General features: G+C 41.1%; 1 protein-coding gene across 4 annotated transcripts; it reads left to right on the forward strand.

Moving 5' to 3' along the window:
* The first annotated feature begins 325 nt into the window (after window positions 1-325).
* Window positions 326-19,696, forward strand: brox (BRO1 domain and CAAX motif containing). 4 transcript variants are annotated; one of them, XM_078275366.1, is made up of 14 exons: window positions 327-418; window positions 674-749; window positions 935-1,054; window positions 3,599-3,705; window positions 5,509-5,605; window positions 7,128-7,223; window positions 7,364-7,436; window positions 8,633-8,738; window positions 9,472-9,561; window positions 12,767-12,852; window positions 13,391-13,472; window positions 14,538-14,688; window positions 16,842-17,001; window positions 18,612-19,696. In XM_078275366.1, the coding sequence occupies exons 3-14, from the start codon at window positions 954-956 to the stop codon at window positions 18,693-18,695; spliced, it is 1,233 nt and encodes a 410-aa protein (XP_078131492.1). In that variant the 5' UTR covers window positions 327-418; window positions 674-749; window positions 935-953; the 3' UTR covers window positions 18,696-19,696. The 4 variants fall into 4 exon arrangements, with proteins under 4 accessions (XP_078131491.1, XP_078131493.1, XP_078131492.1 ...); XM_078275365.1 differs by lacking the exon at window positions 674-749 and having other exon boundaries at window positions 326-418; XM_078275367.1 differs by lacking the exon at window positions 674-749 and having other exon boundaries at window positions 326-418; window positions 953-1,054.
* The last annotated feature ends 782 nt before the right edge of the window (window positions 19,697-20,478 follow it).

The following is a 20,478-nucleotide window of genomic DNA, read 5'->3' on the forward strand; positions in this document are numbered from 1 at the left end:
TCAAGGACATGTATCTTAAAGTCAACAGCTGCATATTAACAGAACAAACTAAACTGAAGCACAGTAACTCTGAGAGCATTGCCCATAATTATTATCAAACTAGGTTTTACCAGAAAACATTTGAGGAAATGATGGAAACTCAGCAAATATAACATAACTAGTTATACAAAAACGCTAATTCTAGACAGAAGATCAGTGACTGATCTGACAGCTGTTAATACATCCATGACTGAACCCTGAACAAAAGAGAGGCTGATCGGAGACCTGACGTATTTTCCGGACGCAAGTCATATGACTAAATCGTGTGCTTTCATTGGTCAGCTTTTACTCCGTGTTTATTTCCGGAACTAAGTTGTTGTCAGTGTCAGACTTTCAATAAGGACTATCAAACCTCAAATCTACAGCGCCGGAACGACAGGTAATTAGACGTATACTTGATATAAACGAATTCAATCCATTTATTTTGCCGTATCATCAGTCAGTTGTCACGTCAATTCAATTAACCATGTTTACGTTTCTAGCTAGATGTAGCCAGTGTTAGCCGTTAGCTGTTGCTCGCCGTAGCTTACGTAACGGACTGTTGTCTACAACAGGCAGACAAGTAATTGTTAAAAACACTATTCATGGCAGCCCAAGGTAACGTCAGATGCTTTGTATCCTTTTTTTCACCAAGGTAACTTTGGAAAAGGGGCAAAGAGTGTTTTCTGAGAATGCCAGCACGGCCGCTAGCCAGTTTTGGGACCGTAATGGTAAAATGACGTTAGCCAAGATGACACATAAGCTAGCTAAAGCTGCCTACACAATAAATACCTCACTTAAATGTATTATTATATATTTGGGAGGCTTTCTATTCCACTGTCCCAAAAATGTGTTAATACCAGAAATACAACTCATTCATTAACTGCTTGTAACCCTTTTTTTTTAACCTCCTAAGGTGTGTCCTCATCCACAGGATGGCACATTGGTTTCACCGAAACCCACTGAAGGCAACAGCGCCCGTTTCCTTTAATTTTTATGGAGTGGCAGGGAGCCCCGCTGCCAATAAGATATGCAAGTATGTCTTATATCCATTAATTCATTGAGGACAACTTGGATTGTGGTTGTCACCATGATGACGTACAGAAATACCGTAGTTCATTGTTTATGTGTAATGATGTAATGTCCTATGGCATGCCAGGGTTTTCCCTACTATTATAAGTCTTAGGTGCAGCACCCAAGCTGTTTTGGGGACCACCTAAGCCAAATGAATGTAACTTAAAGACGTTTCTCAGATCTAATGATTGTACTGTAGTTGGTCCTCAGTGGACTTCTTTAGCAAGTTTGGTCTTTAAGCTTTTTGAGTGTCATTTATTTATTATCTGCTCTAGCTTTTCCAGAGTTCGCTAAACCCACCAGACTCCATGTAAATAAACAGTAATTTTAGCATCGTAAAATACACTTAATTCAAAGTCGACAGAAACAAAATAAAACTATGAAAAGTCATTTTGGGTCGTCTTTCCACTTTTCCAACCATCACAACTCTAGTTGTGGTTGAAATAAACACATAGTTTACCGAATTACATGTGAAAATATGTTGGCTCTATACACGCTAAAAGTATTGCTTTTTTAAATGGAGTCTGGTGGGTTCAGCGCTATCGACTTCAGAGCTGTTTCTGGTTAAAGGTACAATATGTAACTTTTCTGCATTAAAATGTCTAAAAACGACCATACCTATGTTATATATTTTTTTGAGTTGTGTAGTTACACTATCCCAAATGTTTCCATCAAATGGCAAACCCAGAGAAATCTGTTATTTTATTTTCAGACACGTCACGTTTCATTTAGTCGCCCGTCAGTGGCGTCATAACCTTTCACCATCTAGTTACTCGTAACTTCCGTCAACATGAGCACCCAGATGCTACTTTCGAGAGTAATTGTAAATCATACAATGTCACAAAAAAAAACTGGTAACACTGCTTTTTCTGCCAAAATGCATCATTTTGTGATTAATTACATGCCACTTTGCAACACAGTAATACAGCAGAAACCTTATTTATTGATACATATCAATATTAATCCAGTTTAATGTTACTACAGTGTATGTGCTGGTTGACAAGTAGCTAACGTTAATGCTAGCTAACACTTGGTGGATAACATTATAGGGTTACAGCATCGTTCATCACGCTCATAAAGTTATTAGTAGTATGATTGTTTTGACCATGGCTAAAAGCAGCACTGCTCTAACCCACGAATAAGTTCACAAGTAACGTTAACGTTAGCTGTATAGATAGACGGTTAATCTAATGCTAATTTAGCCAGCTAGCACACCCCGCTCTGCCTGCCTCACTCCCCCGGCACAAAGAGACTTCATTCGGGATGATACATGTAGCAATAGCTAGTTACCGTTAGCCCCAGCCGGTGCCGGGTGTTAACGATGCTAACAGCAGTTTAATGAAGCGTCGGGAAACGGAGAATAGCAGACCCAGGCATCCTAGTGACAACATCGGCCATCCATAATGTTAGCTATCAGTGTTTGTTCCTCCCTGTCGAATTTCTCCCCCCTTCGCATTTAGCTGTCTTTACAGTTAGCTAGCTAAATTAACCCGACAACAGGTGGGTTAAGCACCAAAACGAATAGTTAAGATAACAGAAAAGTGAAGGGGGAGATCGGGCAGCTGGGAGATGTTCTCATGCTGCTAACAACAGCAATCGAACATCATCACCGCCGCGGAGAGTCCCCCTGCAATCCCCACCCACACCCGTCTCTCAGCCTCGTTGAGTAGCTAGGTAGCGTTACAACAAACCCCGTCCGCCCGGTAAAATCCAAAAGGTGACATTGGCATGTGAAATATACTGTGATAGTGTGGTTAAACCTGCTATCGTTAGCCACTAATGTTAGCTTGCTGGCTCACTAGCTAACTGGTCAGCTAGCTGCCAATACAGATTGAATCAAGAAAAACATAATTATGTTGTGTGTACTGCAGCTATTTTATTAGCATGACATGAATAAACGTAACTTGAATGGGTAAACTCCTCCGTGAACAGATGCATTTTAATCAACGATAGTGTTTAGCAATAAAAACTCCCATAATTCCACGCAACTTCCCAACGTCATCAAACGTCTGTGTTTACAATCCATTGTTTTGGTTTTGTTTCGGCAGAAAGTTACATATTGTACGTTTAAACAGAAAGGTCTCAAAGATGTCTGTCTCTGAAGGGATCCTTTCCATAATGTTGTCAGATACTTAGAATATTAATCTGAGCCCGTCACTGGCAAAACGAGCACTCTTGTGAAGGTAAATACAAGCTGGACAATTGTCCTATTAGCTTACATTGTAGCTTGTTTCGCTGCTGCCGACTGCAGCGATCTTGCTTAATCCAGGTTGAAAGAAAACAGTAGTTACCCTTTAACCCCCTGCCAATTACGTGCACCTAAGTCTTCCACAAAGCTAGGGAAAACACTGCATTACTGGCTACTGTTACCGTAATTTGATCTACCGTAAGTCACCTCATTGCCTTACACATGGCAATGTCTTGTTTGATATAATCTGTCTGTGTACTGTAATGATCAGCATAGTTTTAGAGCACCAGTTGATTGCTATTTGTTTGACACATTCAGTGACCTGAGGACAACCAGGGCGAGACTGCTGGAGATGTTCACTGATGTCACCTGCAACCCTGAGATCATGAAAAGTGCCACGGATGCATACTTCTCCCTCCTCCAAGGTACGTTTAGGTCTACACTCTAATGGCGTTTTTCCATTACATGGTACCTGCTGGACTCGCCTCGACTCTACTCGCCTTTTTTGGTTTTCCTAAAAATGACGACCAGCCACGCTCGCCTCACGCATGAGCCGGTACTAAATCTACAATGGAAAAAGGAGAACGGGGCACCGCGGCCGAGCCGAGTAGAGCTGGTACTAGCAGTGGGTTAGCGCCATAAAAATGTGCAATCTTATCTATTCCTCTCTCCGTTTTGTCAGTGTTGACCCCTTAAAAGGGGCAGCATGGTGGCCCAATGGTTAGCATTGTGCCCTCACAGCAAGAAGGTTCTGGGTTCAAATCCATGTCGTTCCGGGCCTTTCTGTGTGGAGTTTGTATGTTTTCCCCATGTTTGCGTGGGTTTCCTGCAGGTGCTCCGGTTTCCCCCACCACCAAAAAACATGTACTAGGTTCTCCAGTCAGTGCCCTTGATCAAGGCACTGGCTCAGATCTGGAGTTGGTCCCCCGGTGCTGTAAATGGCTGCCCACTGCTCCCTTGAGGGACGGGTTAAATGCGGAGAATGAATTTCACTACATGTATGTATGTGTATGTGACAATAAAGTACTTTTACCTTTTTAAAAGGCAATGTTGCTTGTTGGTTGGTCAGTCAATACAAACTCACTTCAGTCAAACATTGTTCACACCAACAGAACTTTTATTTACTTGTGGTAGAGATCCCAGTTTCCCAAGATACCAAACGGGACAGGCTGAACTTTATAAGAATTTATAAAATGACGCTCAAAAGCGGTATTAATGTCCATCTGATGGATACAAACACGGAGTCACAGTGTAAACGTCACAGTGTTTCAATAAAGAGTTGGAACAAGCGGATAGAGAATATGCTACATACTGTATGATGCTGTCAGACAGAGTGGAACAAGACATTTTTCCACCTTTTAAGATACTTAAGGGGAAATTAAAAGGGAAAACTAGATGTTAAGGAGTTAAATAAAGGGGACCTAATATGCCTTTCCTTATTTTCTGTCATATATATATATAAAATGTTACAATTTCAGATGTTTATATTAAACATGGCCAAAGTTTCAAATGATTAAGTTACTGTGATGTTAAAGTAATCCCTGTGAGTAAAAACCTTAGACTTCGGACTGTTCTGAACAGCCCATTTCCAACAGTTTTTTTCCGACTCTCATACACTGCTACATGTAGCTTCATGCTAATGTCAAGTAAACCTGTAATCTTGGTTGCAGATGTTGTTAATTTCGCCCCAATTTCGGATTACATCCTTGCTGGAACATTGTAATTTTTTATTTCTTTTATTGGTGTTTTTTCCGACAGAAAGCGCTGCTATATACTCGGTTGCGGTCAGTCCACTGCTACATGCTAATGCCAGAGAAAGCCGAAATTCTGGTTGCTGATGTTGTTAATGTCTCCCCAATTTCAGATCACATTCCTGCTGGAACATGTTAGATTGTGTAGTTTTTGCTTTAGAGTCTTTTATTTGTAATTTTTTCCTGATAGAAAGTCCTGCTATACTCCATGGGCTTTCTTAGGAGGGGGGGCTTACAGAGACCGGCACAGCGAGCGTCTCAGACAGAGGGTGAATACAGGTGCAGCAGCCATGGGCAGTATGAGAACATTAAAGCATGGACACGATTTCTATTAAAAACAAAAATACAAGTATGAACCTGAAAATGAGCATATTAGGTCTCCCTTACATGTTTCTAATACTTTACATCTGTGATGTGGGTTTGCACCTAACCAACTGCTTCTCTTTTTTTTTTAAATATTGGTTAATGATCCAATAGGATTTATCTTATCCTTGGATGGAACTACACAGGAGAACAAGATGAGGTTCATCCAGAACTTCAAGTGGACTGACACCTTACAAGGAAACGTACCAAGGTAAAAACACTGACTGAACGACTACTGTCTTATTGGAAGATGTGTCCATGGTTGCATGGCACTGTTAAGTGGATGGGTTGCAGTTTTAACGAGGGGCAAAGTAAACAGTTTAACAGTTGTTTCCAGGAGGAAACAACTGAAGTGCCTTTTTGAAAGATGTTTCATTAATATTTGAATTACGGAGTGCTGCAAGTATTAAGGAATACTGAATGAGGAATTCTTGGCAGAACCGATTTACAAAAAAACTTGAAAAACAGAAATGAAGTCTATTATTTTTATTGTTACTCAGGGTTTTTCCTAGTACCATTATTATAAGGCTCAGATGCAGCGCCCGAGCTGTTTTGGGTACCTTCTAAGACCGGCTGCACACTAGCTGCGTGGCGTGAGCGTGTCGGCTGCGTCCGTTTTTATTTCGGCTCCCATGTTAACAGGTTTGAGCTTGCACACTAGCCTGCATGCTAGATATAGGACCGACGCCTATTTTTCACGCGACACGCAAGCGTTTCCAAGCAAAATTAGAATACAAAAAGATGTTTATGTGTCATTTTGACACAAATACATTTAATAAATGATATTTTGATGTTTGACATAAATGCAGATATAAATGTAATTTAAAAAAAAATACAGAATGAAATATTCTGTAGCCTATTTTGCTGTCAATACTGCCGACGTTGTCTTTGCTGTAATCAAATTAGTGTATATTTATCTTTAACGTGGTATTTCATTTATCAATGGGAAACAGACAAGGCTAGCAGCAGCAGCGCCGCGTCAGACACGTTTCTGGTACGCAACTGACACGCAACAGAAAGCCCACGCTCACGCCACGCAGCCAGTGTGCAGCCGGCCTAAGCCAAACTAATGTTAAAGCTTTAGTGCGTAGTTTCTAGAACTATGGTTGACTGCTCCTCAGATCTCTGCAGGGTAAATCCAGACAGCTAGCTAGACTATCTGTCCAATCTGAGTTTTCTCTCGCACGACTATTTCGCAGCAGAAACGCACGGAGCTTAGCACCGCCCACGTTTTCCACCCATCCCAGAATGCTGTGTGGAGTAGCCAGACCCTCCTCCAGCGCGCTTTTGGAGGAGGGTCTGGCAAAGCGAGACTAGGGTGGGCATCACCAGAGGCCTCGCGATACGATATCTTCACGACACTTATGTCCCAGTACGATGCTATTGCGATTTGAAACATATTGCAATATTCTGCGATATATTGCACTTGATTACCTTTTTTCCAACTTCAAATGCCCAAAAGGAAACTTTGTCAACATCTGTTTCATCTGAAAAGAAACATTTCTCTGTTTTTGTCCATCTCACTTCAATTTTATTTCTGCAAAATGGGATTGTCAAGCAGACAAACAGATATATAATAAAAGATCGATACTTGGCGCCTGTGTATTGATACAGTATTGTCACGGAAAATATCGCCATACTATACTGTATCGATTTCCCACACACACACACACACACGCACACCCCTACCAGTGTGTCTTATAAACCTCCGTGTCTCCACGCTCTCCTCCCAGTGCCCAGCAGGATGCAGTCTTTGAACTGGTCTCCATGGCCTTCAATGTAGCCCTCTGGTACACCAAGTTTGCCTCGAGACTAGCCGGGAAAGAAAAGTATGTGCTTTTTCCCGCCCCTTCCCTGTATTGTTGCATTCATTTATGTCAAATCACTCGTATATTGATTATTTAAATGTGTACATTGCTCTGTTACTAAACAAAATATTTGTTACTGTCGTGTTTTTCCTGTTCAATAGCGTATCGGAGGCTGAAGCGAAAGATGTTCACCGGAGCCTGAAAGTTGCTGCTGGTATATTCAAAACCCTCAAGGTGAGGTCCAGCTACAGACACGCTTCTCCATAAGTTATACAGCTGAGGGACTCACCCCCCAGTCTTACTTAGTTACTTAGTATTTCCTGATTTGTATTATTTTTAGGGCTGGGTATTGCCAATAATTTCCCCCAAATTGATTTTAATTCTGATTCACAAGCTCTACATGTTTTTTTTTTTTTTTTTATTAAAGATAATTTGTTGGGCATTTTTGCTTTTAATTGATAGGACAGCTTAGATATGAAAGGGGAGAGAGAGGGGCAAGACATGCAGGAAATTGCCGCAGGTCGGATTCGAACCCTGGGCCTCTGCATCGAGGAAAAAATCTCTATGCAGTGGTGCTCATAAGTTTATGAACCCATGCTAAAGTTGACTAAAAAGAGGAATGCAAAAATCATCTTTTGGAAATTGATCTTAATGCCTTAATTAAAAAAATGAGGAAAAATCCGACCTTTAAGGACACCAATTTTCTTTGTGAATGAATAATGTATCGTAAATAAATAAATGTTCTTCCTTGGCATGGGGTACTTTCCATAAAATCATCTCTCAATGCAAATCAAACCAGCTATTAAGCTAACTGAAATCAAACCATGCCAATCTCTAGGTATGGTGAAGGGTATGTGATGATGTGGGGGGGCTATTTGAATTCCAAAGGCCAAGGGAACTTTATCAGGATGCATAGTATCCTGGATCCATGGAATAACTGGCCTTTAAAAATAAACATCTGCCTGCCTCTATGGGAATTTAACATAGGGGTGTACTTACTTATGCCCCCTTTATTTTAAGGAAGAACATTTATTTATTTATTTACGATACATTATTCATTCACAAAGAAAATTGGTGTCCTTAAAGGTCGGATTTATCCTAATTTTTTTTAATTAAGTCATTAAGATCAGTTTCCAAAAGATGATTTTTTTTTATTCCTCTTTTTAGTCAACTTTAGCAGGGGTTCATAAACCTATGAGCACAACTGTATATGGGCCGAGCTCTACCAGGTGAGCTACCCAGGCGCCCGCTCTACAAGGTTTACAAGGTGATTGAGGCTAACGCTCTGGTGTAGACGCTGTCTCTCAGTCTAGACCAAAAAAAAGCTTTAACATGAGGACAAAAGCCTCAGATTAATACAGTCTCTCAAAGCCAAAGACAATGCATGGATTAATAACTTAAAAGCTGATTTTAAAACATCTCTGCTACAGGAGGCCCACATCCCTCGACTCATCACCCCGGCCGAAAAGGGCCGAGACCTGGAGCCCAGAGCCATCGATGCATATATCATCCAGTGCCAAGCAGAGGCGCAGGAAGGTAAAGTCGCTCCAGGCCTGAACTCTACACCAGCATCTCTAAAGCTACATAAACTTGTCCTCTTTTTCAGCCATAACTAGCGTGCATCAGACACGTTTCATCTTTTAATTTTACTAGGGGTATTTTCCTTTACTTTACTATGTAACCATCATGTAACATTGTGACATGATAGTGGCAATGTAACTGTACTGTACAATGTGCAGTACAACAAAAATATGGTGTTTTTTGAAAATAAAATCCATGTAAACCTATTCTGGCACAACGTGTGTGTGTGTGTGTGTGTGTGTGTGTGTGTGTGTGTGTGTGTGTGTGTGTGTGTGTGTGTGTGTGTGTGTGTGTGTGTGTGTGTGTGTGTGTGTGTGTGTGTGTGTGTGTGTGTGTGTGTGTGTGTCAATAACTCCACCTCCTCGTTGTCAGCTTTTGTTGTTTGCTTCGCGCTACTAGGGAGAGAAGTAGAAGGAAGGTTCTACGCAGGTGCGCAGACTTAGAGTTGTTGTTTGACAGTGCTTCACACTACCACCTAGCCGCCTGGTGTGCATACTACATTTAACATTGCACACACTTTTGTGTCACCATATGCATCCACCCCCAAAACGCTCATCTAAACGCGGAATAAAAAGTGAGAACTCAACGCCACTTTTGCGTTTTCTCTTCAGATCATTTCCGTCTAAACACAGCCTTAATTTGTATGCATATCTGAGTTCTTTACCCACTGTTTTCTCTGTTTCTACAGTGACCATTGCCAGAGCGATTGAACTGAAGCACAACGCCACGCTCATCGCAGCGTTGGCATTCGAGACGGCAAACTTCTATCAAAAAGCTGGTCAGTATGCTTGGCACTTGTGATTTAGAAAATGTCTGTTAAAGTATTACAGTGCTCATTACATTTTGGCAATTTTTTTTTGGCAATTTGTTTTATTTTTTTTACTTCATGTTAGTTTTGTGTAAAATACTGTGTAATAATCAGAGCTGTCGCGGGAGTGTTGAGAGTAAGCATGGGCCGGTACGAGATTCTGACGGTATGATAACCTTCAGCAAAACAAATCACAGTTTCACGGTATTGCAATTACAGCTATAAATGTATTATTTTTTTTAAACGTCTGGGTAAATACACAATGTATTTTATTTTCTAAACTGCACTTCCTGTCCTTAAAGACTCATAAACGGCTAAAACAGCATTATGCACAACTTTAACTAAGAGATTTTCTTTCTATTTATTTAGTTATTTGGATGTGGGATTTGTTTTTAAAAATCCAAGTCATTTTTCATTACATTTTTTTCTTATTTAAGATAAAATACAATTTCAGTTGCACTTTTGATAAGAGGCCACTTCTGTTGTTTTGAAGTTCCGCCGGATGTCCCTCACTGTCCGGAACCTCTGAGCTACGTTACACGCTGAAAATGTCAAGTTTTGAAGAAAATGTGGATCGTGCAACAAGGGAGGCCTGCTTGGTTCTTTCTAATTGCGATTTTTTTTTTCTTCCCACCAATATTGCAATTGCGATTTAAAATGCGATTATCCTTTTAAGCTCTTTGTCTTCTGTATTATTCAACAAAGACAAGCAATAAATCATTGTATGAACAACACAAGATTAGATGGATTAATCAAACTGTTCTTTCCTGGAGGCCAGGCCTGTATGTGATGATGGAATTAAGTGATGCATGACTTTATATGAATGACATCTTTTATTTAACTACTTCAGTCACAGTAGTATACTGAGCACTGACCAAGCCTGGTGGAAACATTCATATGAAAGTCAGAAACAAATCACATGAACTAAAGTGCAGATTGCAGAAATATAAAAACAAATATGTGGCTTTACCACACTTGGTAGTATTTAGATTATTATTTACTGTAATAAACATATGTAAACATGTGGATTGCACTTTTTAAAGTGCCCATATTATGAAAATGTTGTCTCTGATACTTCCACACGCATACAAACTTGCTGTTTTGAGTGAGATACGGTTTCTGAATATGTCCTCCCTTCAGTCTCCGGGTGAGCTGTTCAAAATCGGCACGGCTTTCTACGTAACTAGCCGAGACGAGGGGCCTAGGGGGCTTACCGTTAGCATGCTAGCTCGTTCTCAATGGCAAAACACTGCTACAACACACACAAATTCACCCTAATCTACAAAATAAATTGTATAGAACTACTTACATGTCCCTGTTCTGCAGGTATTCCACGCAAAGTTGGAAGTGCGCCCTCGTTTAGAAGAAGTCTCCCGGCTCATCCTGCCTTGTACTGACCGAAGTTGGAGAAACGGATAGCTAGTTTATGTAATCCTTAACTAGCTACTGCGCATGTGCGACTGCCAACAAAGATCTTACAGAAGTTGCGAGGTCTCACTCTGTAGCTAAAACAGAGACCTGAACACAGGGTGAGAAGAGGAGCTGCAGCAATGGGCAGTACAACAAAAATATGGTGTGTGTGTGTGTGTTTTTTTTTTTTTAATTACCATAACCATGTAAACCTATTCTGGTACAATCTCAAATTACAATTATGAACCTGAAAAGGACAACTGTCTTTGAACTTTACTAGACAGTTAAATAAGTAAAAATAATATATATATATATATATACTGATCTCCAGTCGGTAACAAAACAAAAATGCAGAAAATAAAAGGAGAGAAATATCTGCCTGTACCTCTTTGAAAATATTTAGGTAACTCAAAGTTAAATGTCTGAACATTAATATCTAAATATTAATCGTAATTATCTCTAGTCAGTAACAGCAACACACAACGCAGACTAAAGTGCAGTGAGTATGGCACTACCAGCCATAGTGATCCTGAGCACACAGGAAGCAATTTCTCACCATTAGCAACTCCCGCTCCGATCCAGCTCCGGTCAGTGTCCTTCATACTCGCATCACCAAATCCGCCTTTTTTTCATCTTAAAAACATCTCCAGACTCCGGCCATCGCCCTCTGACTCCGTGGCAGAAACATACGCTCTGTGTAGCCGTGAACCCAGGCTCGCTGACCGTACTAAGGGGCATCATGTCTTTGGCCATTAACTCCGTTACTGCTTGAGTAATTTCCTCGTTCCGTTTTAAAGTACGTTCATATGGAGTTAACGTTACGCTTTCAAAGGTGAGGCCTGTCGGGTGGTATTTTGCTTACTTGACATACTGGTGTTTGGCTTTTTTTTTTTAAGTGCTGATACAGGTTCGTAGTGTTACCCCGTGAGGTAGCAACGTTAGCAAGACAGGTTTTGCACAATACCAAAAGCTGCGCATCATCTTCTTTCTTTTTTTTTTAAACCAAAATAGTCCCACACAAGTGACGTACTGTTCCTATTTGGGATTAAAGTTTCTGTCGAGCCTGAGGCCATTGTACAACAGGTCAAGGTATGGCGTAGCGTTAGCGTGCCAAGTTGATGCTTTCTCTGCGGAGTGCAGACTGCTTTGCCCTCGCGAGTCACGTGACCAAATCACAGCAAAATGCGATTAGGAAATCGCATTTTAACATATCGCGATATTATTGCAAATGTGATTCATCGTTCAGCCCTAGTAAAGATTTACAAAGAATATGTTTACGGCATTTACTCTAAGTGGGACGTTTCTGGGACCGATTGGAGGGGATTTGCTACGGACAAAATACACGGGGACACAATGGTAAGAGGAAATTACATTTAACCATGCATCCAGCCTATTTAAACAGCTCACGTTACTGTATTGTGTGAACAGTTCACTTCATTCAATACTGTATGTGGCGTTTTTCTTTTGCGGGGTGCAAATCTTCCACCAAAACAAGTTCCTTCCCCGAGACTATTTTTGCAGAGCTACCGTTGCTGCGTCCGGAGTTTAGCACCGCCCAAGACGATTGTGATTGGTTTATAGAAATGCAAATTTTTCCTCCCTCCTATCCAGGAGTGTTTGCTCCTGTTGCCAGACCTTCCTCCGCAGCGCTGTGGAGATAGGTCTGGCAATGCGAGACTACAGCTATGGTAAAAAAAAATATAAGAGCTGTGATCAGTCCCCAAGAAAGTGCTAAAGCCATAACCATTCTATACTCTGTCTACAGACCACACGTTGAACACCTTGGAGCCAGAGTGCAGTAGCAAATGGAGGAAGTACTTTCAGCTGAAGCAGCACTTTTACATGGCTTATGTAAGTTCATGCGTGTCCTGATGCAGTTCACCGTACTTTTTAGGGCTGCACGATGTGTGGAAAATACGCGATAATGTTGTCAAATGTCGCAATAACGATATTACTTGCGATAAATAAACCAATATTAAAGTGTACTCAGTTCTGCCTTTCCGCTGCTTTCAGTATTCTGCTAAAATACAACAAATTGCTTGTTGAACACATTGAACATTGAATTGAATATAAAAAGCACCACTAAAAAAGAATGACAGTTACATTATAAAGTGCAGTTCTCTGCTGATATTTTCTTTCAAGTAAACACGCGTGTCTTTCGGGATATGTTGCAGCCTTTCGCGATGCGTTTATTGCGCCAGTTGATATTGCGATACCGATTTATAAAAAAACTAAATTTAAAAAAATAAAAATCTATTGTGCAGCCCTAGTACTTTTGTTTACATAAAGGAACCTTACTACGCATACGTGCCTTTCATGAAACTTACTCTTCTTTACAAAGATGGAAGCAAATCAGGCTCCTGATTGTACTTATTACTTCTGTTTTCAGGCATACTGCTATCATGGACAGACACTGCTGGCGAGTGACAAGTGTGGCGAGGCTATAAGATCTCTCCAGGAGGCGGAAAAGTGTATGTATATCCGTCTTCAAATCAAGCATTTGTGTCATCTAATGTAGCACCTAAAAAACGTTTTAACCACATACTCTGTTAATGCATTTGTTCATGTGTTATCTATTCATCTAGTTTCCTTCAGCTAGAAATTCAGTTTCAAGCACAGGTTTATTTTTTTTTTCTTCTCCTCATTTTCGTGCATTTCTCTGTGTCACCAGACACATTTAGTTAAAAAAATGTTATATTAGGTATATATTATTATAGGGCGACCTCTAGCTCACCCAGTAAGAGCGTGCGCCCCATGTAGGCTGAGTCCTTCGCAGCGGCCCGGGTACAAATCCGGCAAATCCGACCTGCGGCCCTTTGCTGCGTGTCATCCCCCATCTATCTCCCACCTTTACTGTCTATCTACTGTCACTATCTAATAAAAGGAAAAGCCCCAAAAAATAAAAAAAATATTATTTTAGTCAGTCAGTCAGTCAAGGTATTGGCGATAACCGTGATATTCCAACAGAAAACACTGTTCACAAACTGCTCCAAACAGCTCTGTTGTAGTCCAGCCTTTACTTCAGAGACAAACGTGGTCACTTTGTAACACACGTTATAATGCTCGCCTAGCTGCTAGCGTGGCACGCCCTCATACTCTGCTTCTGACTGGCTAGTAGTCCTTACCTAGCTACTGAGCATGTGCGACTCCCAACAAAGATGGAACAGAAGTGAGATGTCTCACTCTGTAGCTAAAACAGAGAGCTCAACACACAGGGTGAAAAGAGGAGCTGCAGCAATGTGCAGTACAACAAAAATGTGGTGTTTTTTTGAAAATGAAACCATGTAAAACTATTCTGATATAACCTCTAAATACAATTATGAACCTGAAAATGAGCATAATATGAGCACTTTAAATCAATTCCGTTTCTTTCCGTTCTCGCTTGCTGTTATTTGCATATAGGTCATTACACAGGTGTTTCCTGTGTGTTTGTTTCCTGTGCGTTGCTGCAGTATTTTTTGGACCCATCTCATCATGAAATGAAGAGTTTCATCACTTCCCTTTTTTTTGCATTGAAAGAAGACTTCTCTGTTCAGGTTACTCCCGTGCCGAGGCGCTGTGTAAAGAGTATCGTCAGACCAAAGGCCCGGGCACCACAGCCAAACCATCGGAGCAGCTGTTCTTCCTCAAACTGGGCGGCCTGATTAAAAACACACTGGACAAGTGCCAGAGAGAAAATGGCTTCATGTGAGTCAGTCAGGGCAGACACATACTTATATACTGTACACATACATTGTTTAACTGAAGTGGATGCCCCTACTGTATACCTCCTGACAAACGTGCATACACAGTCCTATTTCAGTGGAAGCATTTCAGGCGGAGTACTTATTCAACAGGCACATAACATTTTCTATAAAAGTCAAGGGTGTGCACACTCTTTAGTTGCATATACATATTGTATCTCTCCCAGTTGTAACATTTTGGTTGCTATACAGATATAGGTGCAACACTGAAGCCTCTGTGATATTGCTCTAAGGGGCAGAGATAAACATTATCAAACCTTAAATCTACTCTTAGGCCTATTACACGTCTTTTACCGCCTGGAAAACGCCAGGCGCGTCGGCCGGGCTCTGGGTGCCTTCTCTTGTGTAGACCTTCAAGTCCGCCGAGGCAGGTTGACCTGACGTTGCTTCGGCGACCATAACAAGTTGAGCTTTGTTTATACTCGCGCGCGACACCGTGGCGCGGGCCTTTTGTATACGGTGCGCACTACGAGCGCGCACAGAGACGTTTATGCTCAACGGGGTGTTCGTTGCGGTATTCTCCGAAACGCCAGAAGACGTACAAACTAAATAATCTGTGAATTAGCAAGAAGTAGTAGAGAGCGGACGTAAAGGAAAGCCTGGCAACCGTAGTAAACGCATTCATGGTAAACGCCGACGTACCACCAAACATTGCATCTCTGTACTCTTTCTGTATTATTAAAGTTACTGTCGCTTATCTCCAAGGACGAAATGACTGTCTGCCTCTCGATGTTACTAACATTCTTTCCATGAGAATGTTTTTTTTTCTTTCCAGCAAAATACTTTTCCCAGTGCGGTGTCTCTCTCTCTGACCACATATTTAAGGCTGTTTGACTCCCTGCCGTCTGCACACGAAGAATCACCACACAGATGTTGGTACGGGCGAACCTGCTCGGCCAGTCTTCCCAGCCGGCCGTGTTGAAATGGAACGCGGCGAAGTTACAAAACATACGCGCCGGGAACACCACAGCGGAATTATGCTTCTGCGGGTGCTCTACGCGGAGCTGACGCCGTAGCCTGCATAAGTGGCGTGAGGTTTATAGTTGTGTGTCGGTGTCTGTGTCGTTCTAGCGTATCTCTTTAAGAGAATAGCGAGTGAGAGAGCGACGGTGTTTAGCTTCGGAGCGAGTAGCGACTCTAGAGTCATAGTGGGAGAAACAAAGTGTCTCCCCTGTGTTTTCAGACCACGGTGGGAAATCTGGAGCAGGAAAAGTTAACCCTCTCCTTGATTTCATGTTCTTTATGGAGAAGGAGAACCCGGAAATGAGTAAGGGGAAACGTCAGGCGGACCAATCACAGTTGTTGCGGTCTGCGTCGCCGCGACGTGTAGTTACATGTTTTGAGAGGTGCACGTCAGGCTACGGCGTAGGGTCCGTACCCTTGGCGACGATTTAACGCTGAAGCATGAATTGGCCTTAAACCTATCTTCAACCTTATCATTGACATCTAGAATATCCATTCAACAGCTTAGTTAGCTATATTCTTATCATTGAAAATGTTAGGAAGCAGAGAAGAAAATCCCCATATGTGGCTGCATCCCATGGATGTGTTAACCCTGTCCTACAGAGTGGCGCGGTGCATTTTGTCCTTATTTTTTGTAGGTTACTTTGACAGAAACCACCTTCAGGAATACGTAGGATACTATTCCAGAGGGCAGAATCTGCTTCAGTCAAAGATTGGACCAGTCATGATCTCCAAACAGCAGCCGTGATATCTCCATAGGCTGATATTTCTGAAAGAAAAGAGAGATAACCTCCCGGCTGTGGTTGGTCGTTCCTCGTCATATGACATGACGCTGCGTTCCAAAAAGTTGGACTTTGTTTATCTCAGGGCACAGCCATTGTGCCCTGAAAAAAAAAAAAAGGTGTCCTGAAAATTGATGATTCTTTGGACAATGGTACAATATTTACTGATATCACAAAGTCTGCCACGATACGATTTCGATTCAATTCAGGGGCCTGTGACCGAGACGATAAATAAGCCCATTTAACACAATCAGTTACAAATACAAACACGGCATGTGTCCGGCCCCTTAAACACTACATTTTTCCTAACTTGTCCCCCTCTTTAATTGTAACTTTGGATATATTTCCTCAGATACTTCCACAAGGTACCAGCGGAGCCGCCCCAGCTGGAGCTGAAGGCGAGCTACGGCCTGGCTGAGCCGGTCCCCTTCGAGCTGCCGCCGCTCAGCGAGCAGTGCACTGCTGAAGTCTACGCCACCTTCGACCTGACCAAGGGAGCCAAAAACGACAAGGTACCGCTGCTTCCTGCAAAGTTTATTTCAAATAGGATTGGGCATCGAGAACCGGTTCATACTTGGAACGGTTTCTAAAAATACCATCCCAATGCAGTGTTTCCCCCCAAAATTAGATTCTATTTGTGGTGGTAGCTGACCCGGGGTGGGGTGGGGTGGAGGTGCACACGCGGAAAGAGGTGCAGACTTCTTACATTAATTGTACTGCAAATATTTTTATACAAAATTCACAACCGTATCTTTTTCCCAAGGAGCACGTTTTGCTCCTCAGTTGAAAAATGTAGGAGTGACTTACATGAGGTAACTGCTGTTACTGTTGTCGCTAATTTGTACAATAATACAATAGTGTTATGAATACAAAACATTATGAAGTGTAATGTTTTCTATTTTGAAATATTGATAAATAAATTGTCCGTGATGTAGAGTAACAGACTGCCCCTACAGTTCGGCATGCATGGGAACCGCAGATTGTTGCAAATGTAACCATCACAGTGTGAAATACAGTTTAACTGCTGGAGTCAGGTCAGTGCCGCGAAAGCACTCAAAACTTTGACTTTTCACGCGGAGGTACCAAAACACGGGGGAAAGTATTTAACGCGACATACGAGACGTTTTTATTTTTACAGGTAATGAAACTGTCTCCATTTAATACTGATGGACGGCGTTAACGGCGGTTTTGGCGCTCGTGTTATTCCTCTGGCGCTGGCTAAAACCTCTTTTAAGGGGCGCCAAAACTTTCTCTATGCAGTATAAACCCAGGATAAATACCGGTAATAACTTCATAAAACTAACCATTAAACTCCGGATCGACTCCAGCCGTCTTCTCTGCGGGGGAAAAGATCGATGTGGGGAAAAGCAACTTCTTCTTCTGTGTGTTAATTAGCGGATCGCAAACCAAGTTTAAGGCTCAAACCGCCACCTACATTTACTGTATTGGAGTGTGTAGAATAACCAATGGCATTAATTAATCTGCACGGAGGAGTAGGGTCTGTTGTGTTTGAGTGAGGGCGCGAGAGAGAATACGGCAGTATGTGGCGGTCAACATTGATTGTGTGGCGGGCCGCCACAAATATATCAATGTATGGGAAACACTGCAATGGAATATTTTTTTGTTGGAATTGTTTGGAAAAGTTGGTTTGGAATGAGATCATCGGTTCCAAATTTAACACACACAACTTTTGGTTCCCGTAGCGGCCACCGTACTTTCAGGCGCTTGTTGTGTTGCCGCCACGGAACACCGTAAGCGGCGCTCCAAAATGTGGCCTTATTTTTGGAGAAGCCCGGTAAAACTGTAAATCACCATTGAATTAAAACATTTTCATCCTATCTGTGAAGTGAACATGTGACGCGTTTCAACTCCACCCCTCAAAGATTTGGAATCGAGAATGGATAAGAACTGCAATCGAAAGGAAGAATCAGAATTGGAATCAGAATTGTCAAAATCAAAACGATGCCCAACCCTATTTACGACATAGGCTTGATGAGAGCACGCAAAAAAACACCTAATGTCTAAAGTCTTTATTCTGAAAAGAAACCCCCACCTTATTAATAGTTTCTATCAGTTTTTGAGGCTGTGTTGTTTCACATTCGTGTTGTTGTTTTAACGCTAGGCCAAACCCAAGGAGGTGGAGGTGAAACCCATGAAGGAGCCAGATCTGAAGCCTCAGAAGGACACAGGCTGTGTCCTCTCCTAAACCTTCCACGTTCCATTTCAGCCTCATGCTTCAGTACCATCTATTGTAGAAAACAAAAAATCCATATATCTTTTTGTGTAAACCTCAATAGGGAAAATATTTTGTTTTTTTCAACATTAATCCATGGTGTTTTACATGTATGCTGAAACGTGTATTGTATTTGGGTATGACATCTTTGCATCTAAGCCAGAGCCAGGCCTCCTCTTAACAGCACACAGTAAAAGTAAAGTAAACTTAAAACATTTTAAAAGATGCAAAGTTGTTTTAGGTTATTGTTAGTAACTAGAAAATGCATTTCCTGCAGAAACTGCATGTGAATGCTGAACAGCTGTCACTACACTGAATTGCTGGCTTAAATGTGGAACATTGTGGAACATTTTAAGGTTTGAAATGCGTATTGTATTTGGGTATGATCAGTCTTTGCATCTAAGCCAGAGCCAGGCCTCCTCTTAACAACACACAGATTCTCCTAAAGTAAACCTAAAACATTTTTAAAAGATGAAGACTTCAGTTTATTGTTAGTAATTACATGTCAGCTGAAATGATTCCTTTGGAATATGTTTTTACATGGGGTTATTTCAAGTACGACTATAAATAAGCCTTATTGGTGAAGTAGTCCCATTAATGGTGCCTTTGGCTGCAATGTAAAGCTGCTCACTGTGGCCTCCTACAGAAGTGTATACAGGGTTTTTAACTGTTTGGCACTGGAGTGCTCTGGTCTGAATTTAAATGACCCAAATAACAAAAACGGGCCTATAAAAACATGCTGAACATGGCCTCAGGATATGGATCTAAACAAAAGATGCAGTAGTAGCATCTGAATTTTCCCCATTACATAGACTATGACGCAACCATCCAGGATAGATAACTGTAGGGAATTCCGACAATCAGCCTGTATTCCAAAATGTAGTTGAGATGATTTGAATGCATTTCAAGCTGAGATTTGATCCGAACGTCCTCATAAAACACGTTAATGATAATAAACAGAACTGAAATGTAAATCAATCACGGACAGACAATGAACTGCCTGTGTCTTCGCTGGTGCATTTGGTTTGTTTTAGCTGTAGCCGTTTAACAATCAATACTTTATTTACATCACACGACATGATGTACTGTAGCTTTTTTAGTACGTGACAAGATGTAGCGGCCTATTGTTTTCTGCTTCTTTTTTTTTTTTTTTTACTTTTATTCATTTGAGAAAAACTTTCTTACTGGATGAGGCTGAATCTTTCTTTAACATGCTTAGGGATTCTGGGATGGATCCCTGTTAATAGTAGTTCTTTTATTATATTTATTTCGATTGTATAATGATATTTTTAGTTGGAAAACACTGACCGTAACTCAAATCATATGTTTTTGGTGATGTTGATTTTCATTTTTTTATGTTTCAGTGGATGCACCGAAACACCCGCTGATTACATACAGTAACATGCTTACTCTTGTAAACTTTTCAGTCGCTGGGAGAGAGTGCTGTTGTCAATAGTTGACATTATATATATATATATATATATATATATATATATATATATATATATATATATATATATCTATATATATATATATATATATATATATATATATATATATATATATATATATATTCTGTACATCTATCGAGTGTTATCCACCTTCCTCAAAGACAAAGATGATGAGCATTATCAAATCAGGAGCTGGGAGTTCCTAAAGTTATTTCATGTGCTGCTGAAGAGCTGCTCCGGCTGCTTCACAGAAGTTGTCTACAAGTTGTAAACTCTACCGCTTTTGAAAATAAAGTCACGTCGGT

The sequence above is a fragment of the Sander vitreus genome, chromosome 18 (assembly GCF_031162955.1).
Source record: "Sander vitreus isolate 19-12246 chromosome 18, sanVit1, whole genome shotgun sequence".
In the NCBI taxonomy this organism is placed as follows: domain Eukaryota; kingdom Metazoa; phylum Chordata; class Actinopteri; order Perciformes; family Percidae; genus Sander; species Sander vitreus.

What these genes read in the sequence shown, in the direction of transcription:
- brox (XM_078275365.1), top strand. Translation starts at nt 954, where the DNA reads ATGGCACATTGGTTTCACCGAAACCCACTGAAGGCAACAGCGCCCGTT. An exon ending in TCTCCAGGAGGCGGAAAAGT is followed by an intron (nt 13,473 to 14,537) that starts GTATGTATATCC and finishes TTCTCTGTTCAG; the next exon opens with GTTACTCCCGTGCCGAGGCG. An exon ending in CAGAGAGAAAATGGCTTCAT is followed by an intron (nt 14,689 to 16,841) that starts GTGAGTCAGTCA and finishes ATATTTCCTCAG; the next exon opens with ATACTTCCACAAGGTACCAG.